Below are 20650 nucleotides of genomic sequence, written 5' to 3'. Positions count from 1 at the left end.
CCCCCTCCCCCCTCCCCCCCCCCCCCTCCCCTCCCCCTCCCCCCCTCCCCCCCTCCCTCCCCCCCCCCCCCCCCCCCTCCCCCCCCCCCTCCCCCCTCCCCCCCCTCCCCTCCCCCCTTCCCTCCCCCCCCTCCCCCTCCCCCCCTCCCCCTCCCCTCCTCCCCTCCCCTCCCTCCCCCCCCCCCCCCTCCCCCCCTCCCCCCTCTCCCTCCCCCCCTCCCCCTCCCCCCCCTCTCCCTCCCCCCCCTCTCCCCCTCTCCCTCCCCCCTCCCCCCCCCTCCCTCCCCCCTCTCCCCCCCCCCCTCCCCCCTCTCCCTCCCCTCCCTCCCCCCCCTCCCTCCCCCCTCTCCCTCCCCCCCCTCCCCCCTCTCCCTCCCCCCCTCCCCCTCCCCCCCCTCCCCCCTCTCCCTCCCCCCCCTCCCCCCTCTCCCCTCCCCCCCCTCCCCCCTCTCCCTCCCCCCTCTCCCTCCCCCCCTCCCCCCTCTCCCTCCCCCCTCTCCCTCCCCCCCTCCCCCCTCTCCCTCCCCCCCCTCCCCCCTCTCCCCCCTCCCCCCTCTCCCTCCCCCCCCTCCCCCCTCTCCCTCCCCCCCCTCCCCCCTCTCCCTCCCCCCCCTCCCCCCTCTCCCTCCCCCCCTCCCCCCTCTCCCTCCCCCCCTCCCCCCCTCTCCCTCCCTCCCCCCTCTCCCTCCCCCCCTCCCCCCCTCTCCCTCCCCCCCTCCCCCCTCCCCCTCCCCCCCTCCCCCCCTCCCCTCCCTCCCCCTCCCCCCTCTCCCTCCCTCCCCTCCCCCCTCCTCTCCCTCCCCTCCCCTCCCCCCTCCCCCTCCCCTCCCCCCTCCCCCTCCTCCCTCCCCCTCCCCCCCCCTCCCTACTCCCCCCTCTCCCTCCCCTCTCCCTCCCTCCCCCCTCCCCTCCCCCCCTCCTCTCCCCTCTCCCTCCCCCCTCTCCCTCCCCCTCTCCTCCTCTCCCTCCCCTCCCACTCCCTCCAGGGGTTTGCAGCAGGAGGATCATAAACAATAAACTTGCTGCAGAAGTTGGGGAAAAGTTGCTGACCTGCCCACAAGGGTCAGGCTCTGACTCGCTGAACCGGAACCGGAAGCGGGCGGCGCTGTTGTCACGGTGAAGCCGGGATGAGGAGATGGAGCCGCGGGGAGAGGATTACAGAGAACTGGAGGAGGCAGGGCCGTCGGTAAGGGGGAGACACCCGGGGGGAGAGAGAGAGAGAGAGAGAGAGACCCGGGGTGGCGGGACGGGAAGGGGGAGACTGGGAGGGGGAGACGGGAAGAGGGGGACGGGGAGACGGGGAGGGGGAGGGGGGGAACAGTAAGGGGGAGACTGGGAGGGGGAGGGGGGGAACAGTAAGGGGGAGACTGGGAGGGGGAGGGGGGGAACAGTAAGGGGGAGACTGGGAGGGGGAGGGGGGGAACAGTAAGGGGGAGACTGGGAGGGGGAGGGGGGGAACAGTAAGGGGGAGACTGGGAGGGGGAGGGGGGGAACAGTAAGGGGGAGACTGGGAGGAGGAGGGGGGGAAGAGAGAGGGAGAGATGGTGGGGGAGAGGGAGAAACTGAGGGGCTAAGTCCTGAGGTGGTCACAGAATTTGAAAAGCTTGTTGGTGAGGGGAGGTAGGAGGGTCATTTAATGCTGTGTTGTTTCTGAAAGAACCAATTAATATTAAGCTGTAAGAAGTCTACATCGCAGGAGGCAGAGAATCTCCTTTAGAAAGCTGATCAATGACCATAGTGATATAGATTTTAAAATGCAGGTTGTGATGGTGGTATCAGTTATATTTTTTTACTTCATTCACGGGATGTGGGCTTCGCTGACTGGGCCAGCATTTATTGCCCATCCCTAATTTCCCTTGTGAAGGTGGTGGTGAGTTGCCGCCTTGAATCGCTGCAGTCCATGTGGTGTAGGTACATCCATGGTGCTGTTAGGGAGGGAGTTCCAGGATTTTGACCCAGTGACAATGAAGGAACGGCGATATATTTCCAAGTTGGGATGGTGGGTGTCTTGGAGGGGAACTTGCAGGTGATGGTGCCCCCATGCATCTGCTGCCCTTGTCTTTCCAGGTGGTGGAAGGTGCTGCCTAAGGAGCCTTGGTGACTTCCTGCAGTGCATCTTGTAGATGGTACACACACTGCTGCTACTGTGCATCGATGGTGGAGGGAGTGAATTATTGTGGATGGGGTGCCAATCAAGTGGGCTGCTTTGTCCTGGATGGTGTTGAGCTTGTTGAGTGTTGTTGGAGCTGCACTCATCCAGGCAAGTGGAGAGTATTCTATCATGCTTCTGACCTGTGCCTTGTAGATGGACAAGTACGTCAACAGGCTCGGGAGTCAAGAGGTGAGTTACTCACCGCAGGATTCCTAGCCTCTTATCTACTCTTGTAGCTACAGTACTTATATGGCTAGCCCAGTTCAGTTTCTGGTCAATGGTAATCCCCAGGATGTTGACAGTGAGAGATTCAGCGATGGTAATGTCACTGAATGTCAAGGGGCAATGGTTAGATTCTCTCTTGTTGGAGATGGTCATTGCTTGGCACTTGTGTGGTATAAATGTTACTTGCCACTTGTCAACCCAAGCCTGGATATTGTCCATGTCTTACTGCATTTGGACATGGGCTGCTTCAGTATCTGAGGTGTCATGAATGGTGCTGAACATTGTGCAATCATCAGTGAACATCCCCACTTCTGACCTTATGATGGAGGGAAGGTCATTGATGAAGCAGCTGAAGATTGTTGGGCCTGGGACACTATATGCTGAGGAACTCCTTCAGTGATGTTCTGAAACTCAGATGATTGACCTTCAACAATCACAACCATCTTCCTTTGTGCTAGCTATGACTCCAACCAGTAGAGAGTTTTCCCCCTGATTTCCATTGACCCCAGTTTTGCTAGGGCTCCTTGATGCCACACTCGGTCAAATGCTGCCTGACTGAGTGTCAGTGAGCAGGTATTGCTAAGCAAGTGATGCTTGATAGCACTTTTGATGACCCATTTCATCACTTTACTGTGACTGAGAGTAGACTGATGAAGCAGTAATTGGCCAGGTTGGATTTGTCTTGCCGTTTGTGAACAGGATGTACCTGGGCAATTTTCAACATTGCCAGGTAGATGCCAGTATTGTAGCTGTACTGGAACAGCTTGGCTAGGGGCACAAGTCTTCAGTACAATTGCCGGAATATTGAAAAGACCCATTGCCTTTGCAGTATCCAGTGCCTTCAGCCATTTCTCTATCAAATGGATTGAATCGAATTGGCTGAAGACTGGCATGTGTGATGCTGAGGACCTCCAGAGGAGGCCGCGATGCATCATCCACTCGGCACTTTTGGCTGAAGATTGTTGCACATGCTTCAGCCTTATCTTTTGCACTGATGTGCTGGGCTGCCCCATCCTTGAGGATGGGGGTATTTGTGGAACCTCTTCCTCCAACGAGTTGTTTAAGTGTCCACCACCATTCGTGACTGGATGTAGCAGGACTGCAGAGTTTAGATCTGATCTGTTGGTTGTGGAATTGCTTAGCTCTGTCTATCGCCTGCTGCTTACACTGATTGGTACGCAAGTAGCCCTGAGTTGTAGGTAAGGATGGCAGATTTCCTTCACCAGGTTAACACCCCATTTTAAGTATGCCTGGTGTTGCTCCTGGCATGCCTTCCTGCACTCTTCATTGAACTAGGGTTGACCCCCAGGCTTGGTGGTAATGGTAGAGTGAGGGATATGCTGGGCCATGAGGTTACAGATTGTGGTTGAGTACAGTGCTGCTGCTGATGGCCCACAGTGCCTCATGGATGCCCAATCTTGAGTTGCTGCATCTGTTTGAAACTATTCCAATTAGCACAGTGGCCATGACACAACATGACTGAGGGTATCCTCAATGTGAAGATGGGACTTCTTCTCCACAAGGACTGTGTGATGGTCACTCCTACTGATACTGTCATGGGCAGATGCATCTGCATCAGGCAGGTGGATGAGGTCAAGTATGTTTTCCCTCTTGTTGGTACCCTCACCACCTGCCACAGACCCAGCCTAGCAGCTATGTCTTTTAGGACTTGGCTAGCTCGGTCTGTACTGGTGCTACCGAGCCACTCTTGGTGATGGACATTGAGGTTGCCACCCTCAGTGCTTCCTCCAGCTGGTGTTCAACATGGAGCAGTACTGGTTCATCGGCTGAGGTGGAGCAGGGGCAGTGGTGGCGGCGGTAGATGGCAATCAGCAGGAGGTTTCCTTGCCCATCTTTGATGCCATGAAGCTTCATGGGGTCTGGAGTTGATGTTGAGGAGTCCCAGGGCAACTCACTTCTGGCTCTATACCACTATGCTGCCACCTCTGCTGGGTCTGTCCTGCTGGTGGAACAGGACATACCCGGGGATGGTGATGGTGGTGTCTGGGACATTATCTGTAAGGTACGATAACATGTTGCTTGACATGACTGTGGGACAGCTCTCCCAATTTTGGCACAAGGCCCCAGATGCTAGTAAGGAGGACTTTGCAGGATCAACAGGGCTGGGTGTGCTGTTGTCCTTTCTAGTACCTAAGTTGATGTTGGGTGGTCCGTCCTTATAGATTTTCTAGCGGTTTAATACAACAAAGGGGCTTGCTGGGCCATTCCAGAGGCAGTTAAGAGTCAACCACATTGCTGTGGGCATGTAGGCCAGCCCAGGTAAGGACAGCAGGTTTCCTTCCCTAAAGGATATTAGTGAACCAGATGGGTTTTTAGGACAGTGGTTTTGTGGTTATCATTGGGCTTTTAAATTCCAGATTTTTATTGATTTGAATTCAAATTCCACCATCTACCGTGGTGGGATTTACTCCTGGGTCCCCAGAGCATTACCCTGGATCTCTGGATTACTAGTCTAGTGACAATACCACTATGTCACTGCACCTCCTATTATAGTCTAGCACTAGGGGCTAGAAAAATTAGAACGAGACCTTTCAGGAGCGACATTAGGAACGACTTCTACACACAAAGGGTGATAGAAGTTTTGAACTCTGCTACAAATGGCAATTGATACTAGATCAATTGTATACTTTAAACCTAAGATTGATAGATTTTTGTTGGCTAAAGGTATAAGGGATATGGGGCAAAGGCATAGATTTAGGTCATGAATCAGCCATGATCTCATTGAAAGGTAGAACAGACTTGAGGGGCCAAATGGCTGCCTTCTGTTCCTAACCGCAAATTGCGAAATCATAATTTTGGTAATGTACAATTCAAAAGGGCAATTCAGATTAAAAATTCCTAAATGTCCATTTTTTTTTTGCAAGGGCACACTGGGATATTAATGTTTCTTTCAGCAGCAGTTGAATATTATGGTGGAAATTCGATGAACCAGCACAGACACAGTGAACTGAATGGCCTCCCTTTCTGTGTGATTCTAAGTGGCTATAAATTGGCTTTGTGTCCCTGTATAATACGGAGGAGTATTAGTGACATTGTAGTGCATCAACTTGTATTGAACCTGCAGCATAGAACCAGACCATTTGAGCCAACTGGCCTACATTGACATTTATGCTTCACGTGTTAGTGCTTTTATGGCAACTAATCTTTGTACTTGTGGAAGTAGATGATTTGTAATGTTGGTTTCCTCTGTATATCAAGTGTAAAAAGCTTTTGCGGGAGATTTGGGTGCATAGCATGGATCCTCGTAGGTCACATACAAAGTTATTGGCTATGATAAATGCAATATCTAAGGTCTCTATGCATCTCCAGTTCTGCTGCCTTGCGTATCCCTGATTTTCATCACTCCACTGAAGGCCGTGTCTACAGCTGCCTAGGCTTTAAGCTCTGTAATTTCCCCCTCAAACCCCTCAGCCTCTCTACCCCTTCCTCCACCTTTAACACTGCTCTTGGAATCCACCAAGCTTTTGGTCACCTGGCCTAATATTTCTTGACGTGATTTGGTGTCAAATTTTGTTTAATAACATTCTGGTAAAGCACCTTGGGACAGTTTACTCTATTAAAAGCACTATGTAAATGGAAGTTATTGGTCTCTACAATTATGGATTTTGTTTTGCAGTGTACCTCCAGTTACTGCCATTGAACCAGTGGAAATAGTGTTTTTCTCATTTACCTTAGCAGAACTGCTAATTTTGAACATCTCTTGAGGGATATTTTAATCTTTTGTCTAATGAAAAGAGCTGGAATATCTTCAGTATATCCTCATTCTAAAATCTGTCATCCTTGGTGTCCTTTCAGTGAATATCTCCTGCACCATCGCTATGGCCTTGACACTGGACACATGTTTCAACTTGCTGCATAGATTTAGCATTAACTATTTGATTTTGTACATAATGCTCCCATTTATTGTATCTAGGATATCAGTAGTATCTTTCTCATTTTGAGATGCCTCGGTTGACTTTGCATGCAGACCAGGAGGTCCCCGGTTTGATCATTGATCACTGTTGAGTTTTGAGGTCAGCACTCGCGCCTCAGTCATTTCCTCGAGCCACTTTCTTTAGCTTTCACCTTTTGAGATATATTAGCCCGTTCTAAAATGTAGTTAGTGCTGTATGAATGCTGATCATTGAGCGAATTGATCTAAGATGGAGTGGCAGCAAGGCAATTGCAGTTAGTGGGGAAGAACTCAGCCAGGTTCTTTATCCTGATTGTTAACCAGTGCTGGAAAGTGCATGTGCTTATGTCCGAGAGTCTGTCTGACCCCCACAGGCTTGCATTTGGGTGAAAACATAATCTGATTTTGCTGAAATGCCCCTTTCTTCATGGTTGGAACAGTTTTATAGAATTGCACCAAATAGGTAAATACTTGAAGGGGAGACTTTTGCAAGGGAGTAGCCTAATTGGATAACTCTTTCAAAGAGCTGGCACAGGCATGATGGGCTGAACGGCCTTCTCTTTGACTTGAATGGCAAATGGTAAATACCTGGTGCTTGTGGAACTGTAGCCAGTACGAATAAATGACTCCTGGTCAGGAGGCAAGAAATTGGAAAGGGAAAACCTTACCTTCAGAAAATGGATTACAAAGTTTATTACCTCTGTGTTTTGGCTCCATATTTAGACTTAACAACAACTTATATTTATTTTGCACTTCTAACGTAATAAAACATCTGAAGGCAGTTCACAGGAACATGAAAAAACAAAGTATGACACTGAGTCACATAAGGAGATATTAAGTCAGCTGACCAAAGGCTTGATTAAAGAGGTAAATTTTTTAAGGAGTGTCTTAAAGGAGGAAAACGAGGTAGAAAGGTTAAGGCCTAGGCAGCTGAAGGCCCAGCCATCAATTGTGGAACGATTAAACTCAGGGATGTCCAAGAGGCCAGAATTAGAGGAGTGCAGATATCTCGGAGGAGTGTGAGGCTGGAGGAGATTAGAGACAAGGAGGGATTTATAAACAAGGATGAGAATTTTAAAATCAAGGCATTGCTTAACTGGGAGCCAATGTAGGTCAATGAGCACAGGGGTGATAGGGGAATGGGACTTGGTGCAAGTTAAGGCACGGACAGCATCGTTTTGGATGACCTCAAGTTTATGGAGTGCAGAATGTGGGAGAGCAGCCAGGAGTACATTTGAATAACCGAGTCTAGAGGTAACAAAGGGTTTCAGCAGCAGATGAGCTGAGACAGGAGCAAAGGTGGACAGTGTTACAGAGGTAGAAATATAGAAATAGTTGTCACCATTCTGAGCAATTGATAGTGAGCTCCTCCCAGTTATTAATGCCAATGCTGCTGTGCTTTAAGGGAGCTTCAGAGTGCTTTTGAATCGTTTTCATGGTGATGGCAAGAAAATGTGGTTGGAAGCTCATGTCTGGGTTGAATATGACACCAATACTGTGAACAGATTAGTTTGGCCTCAAACTGTTGCAGGGAGAGGGATGGAGTTGTTAGCTTGGAATCAGAATTTGGAGCAGGACTGAAAGTAATTGCTTCAGTCTTCTCAATAAATTAAGTGCAATGCATCCGTATTAAAGAATGGATGTTTGGATAAAGTATGACTTGAGATGGATATTCACTGACTAATGGCTGATAATATCTTGCAATGCCATTAACTTTGACACCCATTACATCCTACATACAAATGGTAGTGTATTTTTTCACACAATTCCTTGTTGCGTAACTTACTTAAAACAACATGGTAAATTTTAATATTGCTTCAGGCCCGATGTCACCAAATTTATAGTTACAGATATTAAATCAGAAGGAAGTCTGAAACGTGCCACTGCATGGAGAAGGGAGCAATGTCATCGCTGTCGGCTGTCCTGCGATTCAAGGATGACGTCTGCTCAGGGTCACTAATTTTTGCCATGGGTCTTCGTGACTATAAACAGGCCAATTCGCGATGTACAGATCTTTGGGCACATGGGGAAAGACTTTCCAGGAGGAAGTGGGATCCAGAATGCAGGATCCTTCCTTTTCTTTCCTGCCGTCGCCCTGCCACATCATTAAGGGTTTGGTTTTCAAAATGTAACACAGCCTGCTGGACAAGTTGTCACCATTCTGAGCAATTGATGGTGAGCTCCTCCCAGTTACTAATGCCAATGCTGCTGTGCTTCAGGGGAACTTCAGAATGTTTTTGAAGCATTTTCTTTGACTTCCCCTGGAACATCGGCTATTTGAGAGTTGAGAGAACAGGACCTGGCGGGGAAGATGGTTTTCGATCATCTGGACACGGTGGCCAGTCCATCAAAGTTGATTTTTCAGGAGTTTTGCCTGAATGCATATTCACTGCCTTGTATATAATATGCCAAGTTCTGGTACTAGTTTGGTGAATTTAAAGTTCTAGGTACGTCTGGGAGTGTTTCGAGTAGGATGAGACTGATACGTAGTGCAAGTTGGATCTAAAAGTGTGCTCCATCTGCTCATCCGACTTCTTTGCATCTTCTCTCAGTAGTACTTTTGACGATAAGGCCTTAAGCGGCCTTGATCTCAAATTCTGGAATGCTCTCCTTAAACCCTTGTTTCCTCCGCTTTCTCCTCCTGCGAGCACCACCTCATCACCTACCTCTTTAACTATGCCTTTGGTCATTCCCATATTCATTTTAGTCATTCCCTTGCCAACCATTGCTCAGGGCTCCCATTCACCACTCTGAAGATCCCAAGGGATGCTTTTTTTTGCTTTCATAAAGGTGCCATATAGAAGCAACTTGCAGATTCTTCACTTCTGACGAAAAGTTTATTTATGCAACGTTCTCTTCTCAGAGACTGCTCTCTGCATTTGCAGCATTTAGTGCTTTTGCTTCAAATTCCCAGTACTTGGTGTTCTTGTTTTCATGCCACGTTCTGCTGATCAGCACCAAGATGCTGCTTAAATCTTAATTTTTCTTTCCAACGTGTATTAACTGGCTGGTATGCTAACATGAATAGGATTAAAAGCTTAAAATAAACTGCTGAAAATCGTTTAATCATCACTTCTGTAGCCACTGCAGCTAGTGTGAAATTGGAACACCTCTCATCCCTGGTTGTCTCAAATCACTTGCTATGCCAAAAAGTACAATCAGTCCGGCGGTTCCACTCAATTCATTTTTGTCCAAGGAAATCTACCTCACATCAACATCAATAACTTGCATTTATATAGCATCTTTTTATTGTAGTGAAACATCCCAAGGTACAGGGGTGTTATCAAACAAAATTTGACACAGAGCCTCATAAGGAAATATTAGATTCTCAAAGATGTAGGTTTTAAGAGCATTTTATAGGAGAGAGGGGTACCTGAAGGCCTGAACACCAGTTACATAGGATATACAGCACAGAAACAAACCATTTGGCCCAACCAGTCCATGTCGGTGTTTGTGCTCCACTTGAGCCTCCTTCCATCTTTTCTAAATCTATCATCATAACCCTCTGTTCCCTTCTACCTCGTTCGCTTGTCTAGTTTCCCCTTAAATGCATCTATAATATTTTCTTCAAGCACTCCCTGTGGTAGTGAGTTCCACACTCTTACTCTGTGGGCAAAGAAGTTTCTTCTGAATTCCCTATGGGATTTCTTGGTGACTATCTTGTTTTGATGGCCGCTAGTTCTGTTCTTCCCCACAAGAGGACACATTCCCTCTGTATCCAGTCTATCAAAGCCTTTCATTATTTTAAAGACTTCGATTAGGACACCCCTCAACCTTCTCTTTTCAAGAGAGAAGAGATCCAGCCCGTTAATCCTACCTGATATACATACCCACACATTTCTGATATCATCCTTGTAAATCTTCTCTGCCAATTGACATTGGGGATGCCCAAGAAGTCAGATTTGGAGAATCGCAGAGATCTCAGAAGGTTGCAGAAGTTGGGGGAGATTGAAGATAGGTGTGGCAAGGCCATGGTGAAATTGAAAAATGAGGATTGTGAAATTGAGGCAGCGAGCACAGGTCTGATGGGCCATGGTGCAAGCTAGATTCAGTTTAAACTTGGAATAAGATTTGGGCTGGTGAAGGGGGTGTGTACAGGTTTGAATTGCACCTATGCTACTTGCTAAATTTACCTTTTTATTACCAAACCTATTTCCCTGTACGGACTAAGAGGCAGTTAGACAGGATGAACGCTCACAGGGACAAACTTTTAGGTTGTAAATGGGAAAGCGAAAATTATATCCACCGTGCGCCTGTTGTCTTCAGATCGAAAATGCAGCAAGGACTGTGGCGTTGTCGAGAGTGAAACCTGCTCTGCATCTGGCTGAAGTTTTACATTCCTGAATAACACTTCCATGTTGAGGACAGTTTTACATAGGTGAAAAGAAAAGATAGAGAGTATCATTTACGGTCAATAGAATTCTATAAATTCTGAATTTATAGCCTTACCAGTGGCTTCTTATTTATAAGCCTTACCAGAGAATTAATTCCACTTGTAAAACATGTTAGTGCTGGGGTGTGGAATACTAATACTTTGACCTTTCCACTTCAAGTAGAGCACAGGAATTTGCAAAGTAAAACTCCCTCTAATCCAGTGTTGTCCAATAGAAAGTGCCAACTAACTACAAGTCTTGTCGACACTGATATAGCCAATTGTACTAAATTTAGTAGAAAGCACCTTACAAGGTTTGATCAGGGATAGTCAGCATGGCTTTGTCAGAGGGAGGTCATGCCTAACAAATTTGATTGAATTTTTTGAGGAGGTGATCAGGTGTGTAGATGAGGGTAGTGCAGTTGATGTAGTTTATATGGATTTCAGCAAAGCCTTTGACAAGGTCCCACATGGGAGACTTATAAAGAAGGCAAAGGCACATGGGATACAGGGTAATTTCATAAGGTGGATTCAAAGTTGGCTTAGTTGTAGGAGGCAAAGGGTGATGACAGAAGGATGCTTCAGTGACTGGAAGCCAGTGTCCAGTGGCGTACCACAGGGATCTGTGCTGGGTCCCCTATTATCAGGCGACCTGATCGAGGTGTACAAGATTATGAGGGGCATGGACAGGGTGGATAGGGAGCAGCTGTTCCCCTTAGTTGAAGGGTCAGTCACGAGAGGACATAAGTTCAAGGTGAGGGGCAGGAGGTTTAGGGGGGATGTGAGGAAGAAATATTTTACCCAGAGGGTGGTGACGGTCTGGAATGCGCTGCCTGGGAGTGTGGTGGAGGCGGGTTGCCTCACGTCCTTTAAAAAGTACCTGGATGAGCACTTGGCACGTCATAACATTCAAGGCTATGGGCCAAGTGCTGGTAAATGGGATTAGGTAGATAGGTCAGGTGTTTCTCACGTGTCAGTGCAGACTCGATGGGCCAAAGGGCCTCTTCTGCACTGTGATTCTGTGAATTGCTCTCACAATACAGGTAAATTAGATCATGTGTGTATATTTAACAAAAACATACCATCCTTCAGCAACTGAACAAGTAAAGCACTTGATCATTAAAAAATACTCTGGTTTTCACCCTCCCATTTTAGGAACCCCACAAAAATGCTAAAGTTCACATGCACACACCATGTCTGATGTGGTGTTTGTTTATTTTAATGTTACTTATCAGAAATGCACTTTGTCACACCTGGATTCCCAGTTATCCAGATTTAGCAGGTGCATTGGACAGCACTGCTCTACTGTGCCTTAAAGAAATGTACCTCAGCCACGATTTAGAACTTCCTCCTGCTGCACAGATACTTGTTTTACCAGTCTTCTCGTTCCAGCCATTCCGGAATCTGAAGAGATTGCTAGTTTATGTTTAATTTTCCACCATGCATCGTTTTAACACGCCCCCACACCTTTGTGTTAATCTCTTGACTGTCCTATTTGGACGTAATTGTTAATCTATTTTATTTTAAAGTAGTGCAGGGATAAAATTAAATCCATCAGCAATGATTCATTTTGTGCATTAATGGGCCCTTGCTCACTAGCAAATGGACTGAGCCTGTGTGGATTCATTGAACATAGCACCTTTGCACCCAGCAGGCAAAAGAAGCAATTGTCCCACCACCCTGGGCTAGATTGAATGCAAATCCAGTGATAAAATGCCAGTCAATAATTCACTACATTCATACTCACCCCTCTCTCTCTCTCTCTCCCCCCCCCCCCCACTTCACTCACCCCGAGACTATTCTGAAATCTCACTGAAGATGTCACTTTGGTTCCAGTTCTCTGTAATTTGTTTAACAGTGGCACACCCATTATTCATGAGTTGCTGGCAAGAGAATTGTGTGCTTGGGCTGGCTACATTTTGGCTATGTGGAGTTCCCATGTACGATCCAAAACGACGCTATGTAATTTCTCCATGCTCTACCTAGCTAGCTGCATCCTGTGATGTGACCTCTCTTAAACATTGATCACTGTCTGCTTGCACTCCCACCCCTTGTATGGCAAATCCCCAGCCACTTTGGCTGAAGGTGCTGAATTGCAGTTGATGAATCTGCTGTGCTCAGGATACTGAAAGCTGTAATTAGCAAACTTCAGTTCTCCCTGGTAAAGTACTGATTGAGCAGTTCGTAAACGCTTGTGGTAGAGCTGATGTTTAAACCTTTAACAGCTGATGAGGCATGATATGAAACTGCCCAGAGTCGCGATTATTTTCTATTTCTTCCCAAAAATGAAATGGCCATTATTTTATTTCAAAGCTTTTCAAATGTTCAGTTGCAAAATTTTAAAAGCCTACATCTTGCCCTTATTTTCACATAATACTTCCTTGGAGTTTAGACTTCTATGTTTGGAGCATAGGAGTTTCTCTGCACTGTAGCCTGAGGAGTTGGGAGATGTAAAACTGAGCTACCACTGCACCACCACTGGTGGGATTAAGCCATAACGAGTTGATATGGATATATACCATGTGGACAATAGGAATTTGTAACTGGAAAATGTTGACACAAAAATGTGACAAGAACGTAGCAACCACAAATAAATTGTTGGAGACTGGAGGCGTTTAATGTGGATAGATAGATTAAAAGTCAAACAAGTAGGAATGGAAAACTGCCTTTCCTACTTTCTAAGTTAACTGGATGCAGTAGCTGACTGAATTATTGTCTCGTATTTTTAAAATGAGCTATTTGTCATCATTGATGACTTGCCCCTCTCTCTGGTACGAGATTTATCTGAATGCATCTCATTTCCTGACTGCTCCCCACCCCCCCTCCGTCTCTTCTCTTTGCTGCCGGTATGACTGCATTTTTATTTGTGTTTGTATGTTTTAATTTGTGAATTTTAGGCAGTTTAATTTGCCTTAGTCCGAATTTCTCTGTGCGTCCAGCGTGGCATGCCGGATCACTGAGGAACATTTGCTATTTCTGATTTAAAGCACGTATCTGTGCAGAGTGGAGCATTTGACCCTCGATACTGATTTGTTTTTAGAATTGAACATGTGCCCTCATTCTTTAATACATTCACTGTCTCAATGTGACACACACACACACACACACACACCTGCCCAACAGATGCCTACTGTGGAAGTGATTGTGCTCACTTTAATCTTTTCGTCAAGCTTTGCTAGAGAATAGAATTGTACAGCACAGAAAGAGGCCATTTGGTCCATCGTGCCTGTGGCAGGTTTCTTTAGAGTTATCCAGTTAGTCCCACTCTCCTCTTTCCCCATAGCCCTGCAATTTTTTCCTTTTTTTGGTAAAGGTCCAATTCCCTTTTGAAAGTTACAATTGAATCTGCTTCCACCACCCTTCCAGGCAGCGCATTCCAGTTCCTCACCTTATGAGGAAGGTTGAGCAGAGTGGGCCTATGCTCACTGGAGTTTAGAAGAATGAGAGATGATCTTATTGAACCATATAAGATTCTGACGGGGCTTTGACAGGTTCGATGCTGAAAGGATGCTTACTCTCGTGGGGGAATCTAGAACTAGGGGGGCACAGTTTCAGAATAAGGGGTCTCCCGTTTAAGATTGAGATCAGGATAAATTTCTTCTCTGATCCTCTTTGGAATTCTCTACCCAGCGAGCAGTTGAGACATTGAATATGTTCAAGGCTGAGTTAGACAGATTTTTGATCTGCAGGGGAGTCCAGGGATTTGGGGGTGGGGCAGGAAAGTGGACTTAAGGCCACAATCCGATCAGTCATGATCTTTTTGAATGACGGACCGGCTCGAGGGATAGAATGGCCTACATTTCTATGCAGTAGCTTTTAGCTTTTTGTTTTTACATTTCTATTTCTTATGTTATATTTTTATATTGCTGCATTTTTTAAAAAAAAAGGAGCCTGCTAATCTTCCCCCTTTTGTTCCTATTAAAGGGTCACAGCAAAAGCTGGAAAAATGAGAGTGTGTTCAAGATACCAGAGAAGAGGAAATTGCCTACGACCACCACCAGAGCTCCATCAATACATCTCAAATTACGTGAGTCACAAGCTAGCTGATCAGTTGTTACTTTCATGGGTCACCCTGGTTAGTGGGCGATCTATATAGTGTTACGGGTTGCTGATTTTACTCTGTAATAGCACACGGTAATTTTCTTTCTCCTTGGCCTGGTGCTGAGATATATGATTTCAGTCTTGGCAGTCCCCCAGTATCGTGCTGCATGGTCATTCTTTATGCATGAACCTTGCTATTCGACTGTGTTGGGCAGTTTCACACGTCCTTGCGACCCTCTTGTATTGCATACAAGTGACCATTCGCCACACAGGAGCCTTGATGCAGCCAGCATACTATTCCACCATGGACTGCTTGGCCCTGTTGTCAGCCAGTTTTCCTACAGGCATTACCCAGCATGGAGCACGAATGATGAGGAATGGGAGCCCTTATGAATGAACCTCCGCCGCCATGTGTGATACCCAGGGCAATAAATGTTGCATCCTAATTTAGACAGTGTATGACTGTGCAAAATGCTTCCACATTTGCTGTGCTGCAGTAGCTTAATTTCATCCCCCAATGGTTTAGTGCACTTTTACTATTTTAAAAAATGAATACCCAGCAGAAATCTTGAGAGCTTTTGAAACAATTAATTATGATTACACAGTACAGTATGACACTGTTGCCACCTAGTACAATATAATGCCAATCTCCACTCTTAGCCCACCACAGAGCTGTGAAAATTTTAATACACTGCAAAGTGCGTCCCTACAAAGGTTTCACAATGAATCTGATAAATTAGTGTTATTCGTTGCTGACAGTGAGAGAAATCCCAAGAATCCCTACCCAAAGCTAGCAGAGCCTAATAGATTGTGTTCTGAATGAAATATCAGTCTGCAAGGTTCTGCAAAAGAGCCCGTTGACCATCTGCTATTCAGTTATGTAATAGTGTTTCTAAAATGTGAAACTTAATATGACACAGCAAAAGAGTGAACGATTATGGTACCCCTCCCCTTTAACATCCCTAAGGATATTTTTAAACCACTTTGGCCCTATTGACAATTAGTTTGATACAGCAGGAAACAGAATTGGTGGCCCTATTAATTTTCTGAATGCATGAGGGAGTCTGACAAAGTTGCATTGTCCTGCCCTAAGATTATGAGTATGAGCTGCTGTGGTGCTGGTGGTGTTGGTGTCATCACAATTGTGTTGGCTTGGAAATTCCAGGATTTTGTCCTAGTGTCCACAAAGGCCCGTGGATATATGTCCCAATGTAAGTCGTGTGTGATGGGGAAGGAAACTTGAATTTATGGCACAAGGCAACATCATTAACTCCAAGTCTGCTGCAAGTAAATACTTTGGCCCTGTGGTGTGTTAGTAGTCTGGTTGCCTGCTTCTTATGGAAGTTTTACTCCCACTGCTGTGCATCTCCTAGTTCAGTGTTGGTACCCAGGAGTCTAATGATGAAACCCCTTTGCATTCTGGATGTGTACTCCTTCAGTCTTCCTGAAGGTGGAGGAGTTAACACTAGGTGGGGACAATCTCTGGTTCGATTTCTTATTCAACACTGATTACGATGGCAGATTCCTTACACCTGGTATATTTTACAAAAATGCAGGATGTGCCAACACTAGCCAGTGATTGTCTTAATTTAAAAACGCAATCTCTCTGTACTCTGTCCTTTTAACAAGGGCAATGGTTAACTACCTTCGCAGCCTTCAGCCACTTGACTGACTCTCTTTATCTCTACCCTGCCTTTTAAAAGCCTCTCTCCAGCCCCTACAGAGATCTGAAAATGTTTCCAAAGTGTGAACTGTCTTGAATAACCAAAGGTGCCTAATAAATTGCCTATTATTTTGGTCTCCTGAGAGAACTTCGCTTCGCACATTTTAAATACCTTTTGTCTTATCTACCAAGTGTCTATTTTAAAAGTACACTTTATCAGAGGTTACGCCCAAGTTCTTTCCATGGGGGGAGAAATGTGTTCAAAGGACCTTAAACCATGATCATGCTCCTCTTGTCCTTTATAGTGGTAGTGGGAGGTGATGTCAAAAATTTAATAATAAAGCATTTAAGTTGAGACTTTCTTGCATAAGGAAAAGGGTACTTTAAATGTTCAGAATGCATCCAATGCAGCAAGCATCTAAAAAGAGATTAGGGTTTAGTGTGTTTGTCCTGGGAGTAAATTTTTATTGCTTTGTATAAAAAGAAAAGAGAAATGTCCTGCTGCACTCCTGATCGGGCGCCCTGTCTCCAACAGAAGGTAGCCCAGCAGCGAGTGGTACCCCCACTGGAAGACCGCTACAGCCCTCGTGATCGACCCCCACAGCTGCCTCACTGGGACCTACTTAATTGATCCCAATCCCAATTACCCGTATTACCCGGGATGGGCTGCAGTCCTAACTCCCGGTGGCGCTTTTGAGACTGAGGAGCTGTCGGCCCTTGGATTGGCCAGAGGCTCTGGAAAACACGACATCCTGCCTCAGAGGGGCAGAAGCCATGGCTGCAGGCAGTTAAATACCTGCTTAACACAAAGTAGGGTCCCGCTTCCAGGGCCGTTGAGCGTACCCCCAACTTTCTGGCTGGTGGCCGGAGTCGATGCTGCCCTGTAAAATCTCGGCCCTGATCTTTGGCCACTCAGTGCCAGCGGGGACGGGTGAGGGTAGGGGGTGCCCGGAGAGGGCAAGTTAGAGAATCCCCTTGTGGCCTGGTCAAGGTGGCATTTCCAAGGCCCTGGTGAGATGTGGCCAGTGTGGCGTGTGCTCCAGCTGTCTACCTCTCTTTCGCATATATATCTGCGCTGAGGTGGCCCTGGAGATGGAGCACCCTGTGTTTGCCAATATCCTCAAGGCTTTCTGCACTGATGGCCAATGCAGGGACTGGAGTATATAATCAATAGTGAAATAATGGATGGTATTTTCCTTCCTCAATAACAGTAAATGCTAAGCAGTTTACCACTATTGCAGGGCACAACAGCACCGAAATCTGGATGTTGCAGTACAGGGAGATATGAGGAGGTGATGGCTTAGTGAAAATGTCACTGGACTAGTAAGCAGGAGGCCCAGGCTAATCCTCTGGGGACATGGGTTCAAATCCCACCATGGCAGCTGGTGGAATTTAAATTCAATTAATAAAATCTGGAATATCAAGTTCGTCTCAGAATGGTGACCATAAAGCCACCATCAATCGTTGTAAAAATCCATCTGGTTCACTAATACCTTTTTAGGGGAGGAAATCTGCCATCCTTACCTGGTCTGGCCTACGTGTGACTCCAGACCCATAGCAATTTGGTTGACTCTTAACTGCCCTCTGAAATGGTGTGGCAAACCGTTCAGTTCAAGGGCAATTAGGGATGGGCAACATACGCTGGCCTTGCCAGCGACTCCCACATCCCATGAGAAGAATAAATGAAAAAAAACGTGAATAGGTTCCGGCAGAGTCAACTCTAATGATCCCGCGGTCCATATCCTTAAAGCAGCAGGGCTTTGGGCTCATAGGTGTAAGTCAGCAAACAGGCAGGATAGATGAAGGCTTTGTGGCTGTACACTGATATAATTATCAATAAAAATATTCACAAATCTCCTGCCCCCCCCCCAGCGCCTTGGGGAAAATATTTCCCCTCCATCAAGTGCTGTTTGCAACATCAATAGAACTGAGGAGCCGGGAAGAGGCGGATCAAAGCCAGAGGAGGATGAGGAGCCGGGAAGAGGCGGAGCGAGAGGAGTTGGGGAAGGGGCGAGATGGCAGGGGGTCTGCCTGGGGGTCAAAAGTGGTCATGACTTCATCAGCATTGTGTCAAGGCTGGGAGCCCTTGCTATTTGTCTCAACGTGAGGCCCTGCTGCGGGATGAAGAGAGAGTTTTCACTGCATCCTAAAACTGGTTAAGTATGGATTTTATTTGGCAGTCAGCAGTGAATGCCACAGCTCCGCAGCTCAGAGGGAATTCTGGCCCAGTGTTCTTCAATTTGAAGCATTTCCTTTGGGTTTTTATGATTTGGGTATTGTTTGTGCCTCTCTAGAAAGGGAGCAGTTTTGTTAGGTTGTTTTTATTTGGGTTAATGACCCCCAATATCTGCTTATTGTGCTAATCAAAAGAGAAGAAATATAGTTAATGCTTAAACTCTTTGCCTTAACTAGTTATTTGGTGAAGTGCAAATTGAACAACTAAGCTCCCAGTGAACTTGTGCCTTTGTGGTTGGCCTCCTCTGTTGCCTTTTGCTAACCCAGCAGGTCTCAGTGTTATTCACCCTGCTTTGCTTCTCTCTTTGCAACTCCCCGGATTCATATTTCCCTTCTAGAAAAGTCGCTTCCCTGGTACGCGACCCTCAGTTTACCAGAAGAGATGGAAAGAAAAACTGAGAATGCTAGAAATGTAAGGAAAATCAGATGATGTTGGAAACACTCAGTCGCCCATCAGCATCTGAGAAAAGAAAAGCACAGATTAATGATCTGGCTCTTGGGCCTCTTTTGACAAAAAATCAAAAACTCAGAATATGAACCTTTTTGGATCATGACAAAGCTGTGATGAGCTGACTACATTTTCTATCTGTTATTTCTCTTTTCAAAAGCTTGTTTGTTACCTTCCAGTACTATTCTCATCACTAGTATTGCTTCAACAACGCTCATGCTGTATCTTCCTCTCTGTTCGTTCTCCCTCTTTCCCTTTTTCTCTGTCTCTCTCCCTCTCTAGGCGACTGCTGCCTCCATCTCGCTACTGCTTCTATCACCAGATTGCTGTTTCCCTACTTGTGCTTCGGTTTTATCACCCAGGCTGCTGCATTCACAATCATGCTGCTTCTAGCCCAGTCATCCTGCTTTGCAAAATAAGAAACCAATAAGGTTGGTGCCGTTGGGAAACAAATACTATTTAAAACATTTTTTAAAATCTTAATTTGTTGTTGCTCAGTCTAGCTTGACACAGGCTAAACAATGGAACAGATCAGGGAGCAGGCAGGCGACACTGCCATTTATAAATTCATTGCTAGAAATGAGGAAGTCATTGCAATGCTATAGGAGCATTTGGATAAAACCTGGCTGGCAATTTACTGGCGTCCAACAGTTTCACAGATGCAGCAATTCAGATTCTTGGTTACTTGCTAACGGCAGGGTTACCAACTCTGGGGGAAAGAAATAAGGGTCACTTTTCTGGAACAGCGTTGGTGGGGGATGCCGACGAGACTGTAGGATTGGGGTGGGGGCTGTTGCTCGCGAGACTTGAGTGGGTGGGGTGGGGGGGGATGGTGCTGAGTCTGGCAATTTTTCCAACAAAAAGAAAGTGTCCTATATTGCAAAAATTTAGTGGCAAGCTGCAGAAAAAAAGAATCTGCACAAGTAATAATGCTGAAGTGGTATAATAAAGGCAAAAAACATTGGAAGAACTCGGGTCTGGCAGCATCTGTGGAGAGAGAAACAGAGTTAACGCTTAGAGCCTGTATGATTTCTTCAGAACTGAGTCAGAGAAGAATCACATGGACTCGAAATGTTAACTCTGTTTCTTTCTCCACAGATGCTGACAGACCTGCTGAGTTTTTCCAGTGTCTTTTGTCCTTATTTAAGGTTTCCAGCATTCGCAGTATTTTATCTTAATGCTGATGGTAGTGTGGCAAACTGACAAGACAGCAGCAAACTCCAACTTGAAGGAAAATTGACCTAGCTTTAAGAACGGGAGCTCTCAAGTTTCTTGAGTTTCATCATGGCTCAGTGGGTAGTGCTCTCGCCTCTGTCAGAAAGCTGTGGGATCAAACCCAACTCTGAGCCCATAATCCAGACTGACAATCCAGTGTAGTATTGAGGGAGTGCTGTACTGTAGGAAATGCTGTCTATTGAATGAGACACGAAATAGAGGCCCCCCCTGCCCTCTGAGGTGGATGTAAAAGATCCCATGGCACCTTTCAAAGAAGAGCAGGGGAGGTCTACAGGTGTGCTGACCAATATTTATCCCTTAACCGGCAGACTGAATAACATGAAAGCAGCTTCTCTGGTGATTGGTTCATTGCTGTTCGGGGGACC

At 46.4% G+C, this 20650-nt stretch overlaps 1 protein-coding gene across 4 annotated transcripts in view; it reads left to right on the top strand.

The window, feature by feature from the left end:
* Window positions 1-1091: 1091 nt before the first annotated feature.
* Window positions 1092-20650, top strand: part of LOC144669963 (protein FAM219B-like) — a 37073-nt gene continuing 17514 nt past the window's right edge. For all 4 annotated transcript variants that reach the window (XM_078532257.1, XM_078532256.1, XM_078532255.1 and 1 more), the window contains exons 1-2: window positions 1092-1186; window positions 14587-14689. In XM_078532257.1, the coding sequence (XP_078388383.1) occupies window positions 1136-1186; window positions 14587-14689 (154 nt within the window). In that variant the 5' untranslated portion in view covers window positions 1092-1135. The remainder of the gene's footprint in view (window positions 1187-14586; window positions 14690-20650) is intronic.

This window comes from Cetorhinus maximus, chromosome 30 (genome assembly GCF_964194155.1).
Source record: "Cetorhinus maximus chromosome 30, sCetMax3.hap1.1, whole genome shotgun sequence".
In the NCBI taxonomy this organism is placed as follows: Eukaryota; Metazoa; Chordata; class Chondrichthyes; order Lamniformes; family Cetorhinidae; genus Cetorhinus; species Cetorhinus maximus.
Note: the sequence above shows the minus strand (reverse complement) of the source record. Positions and strands in the feature narration are given on the sequence as shown.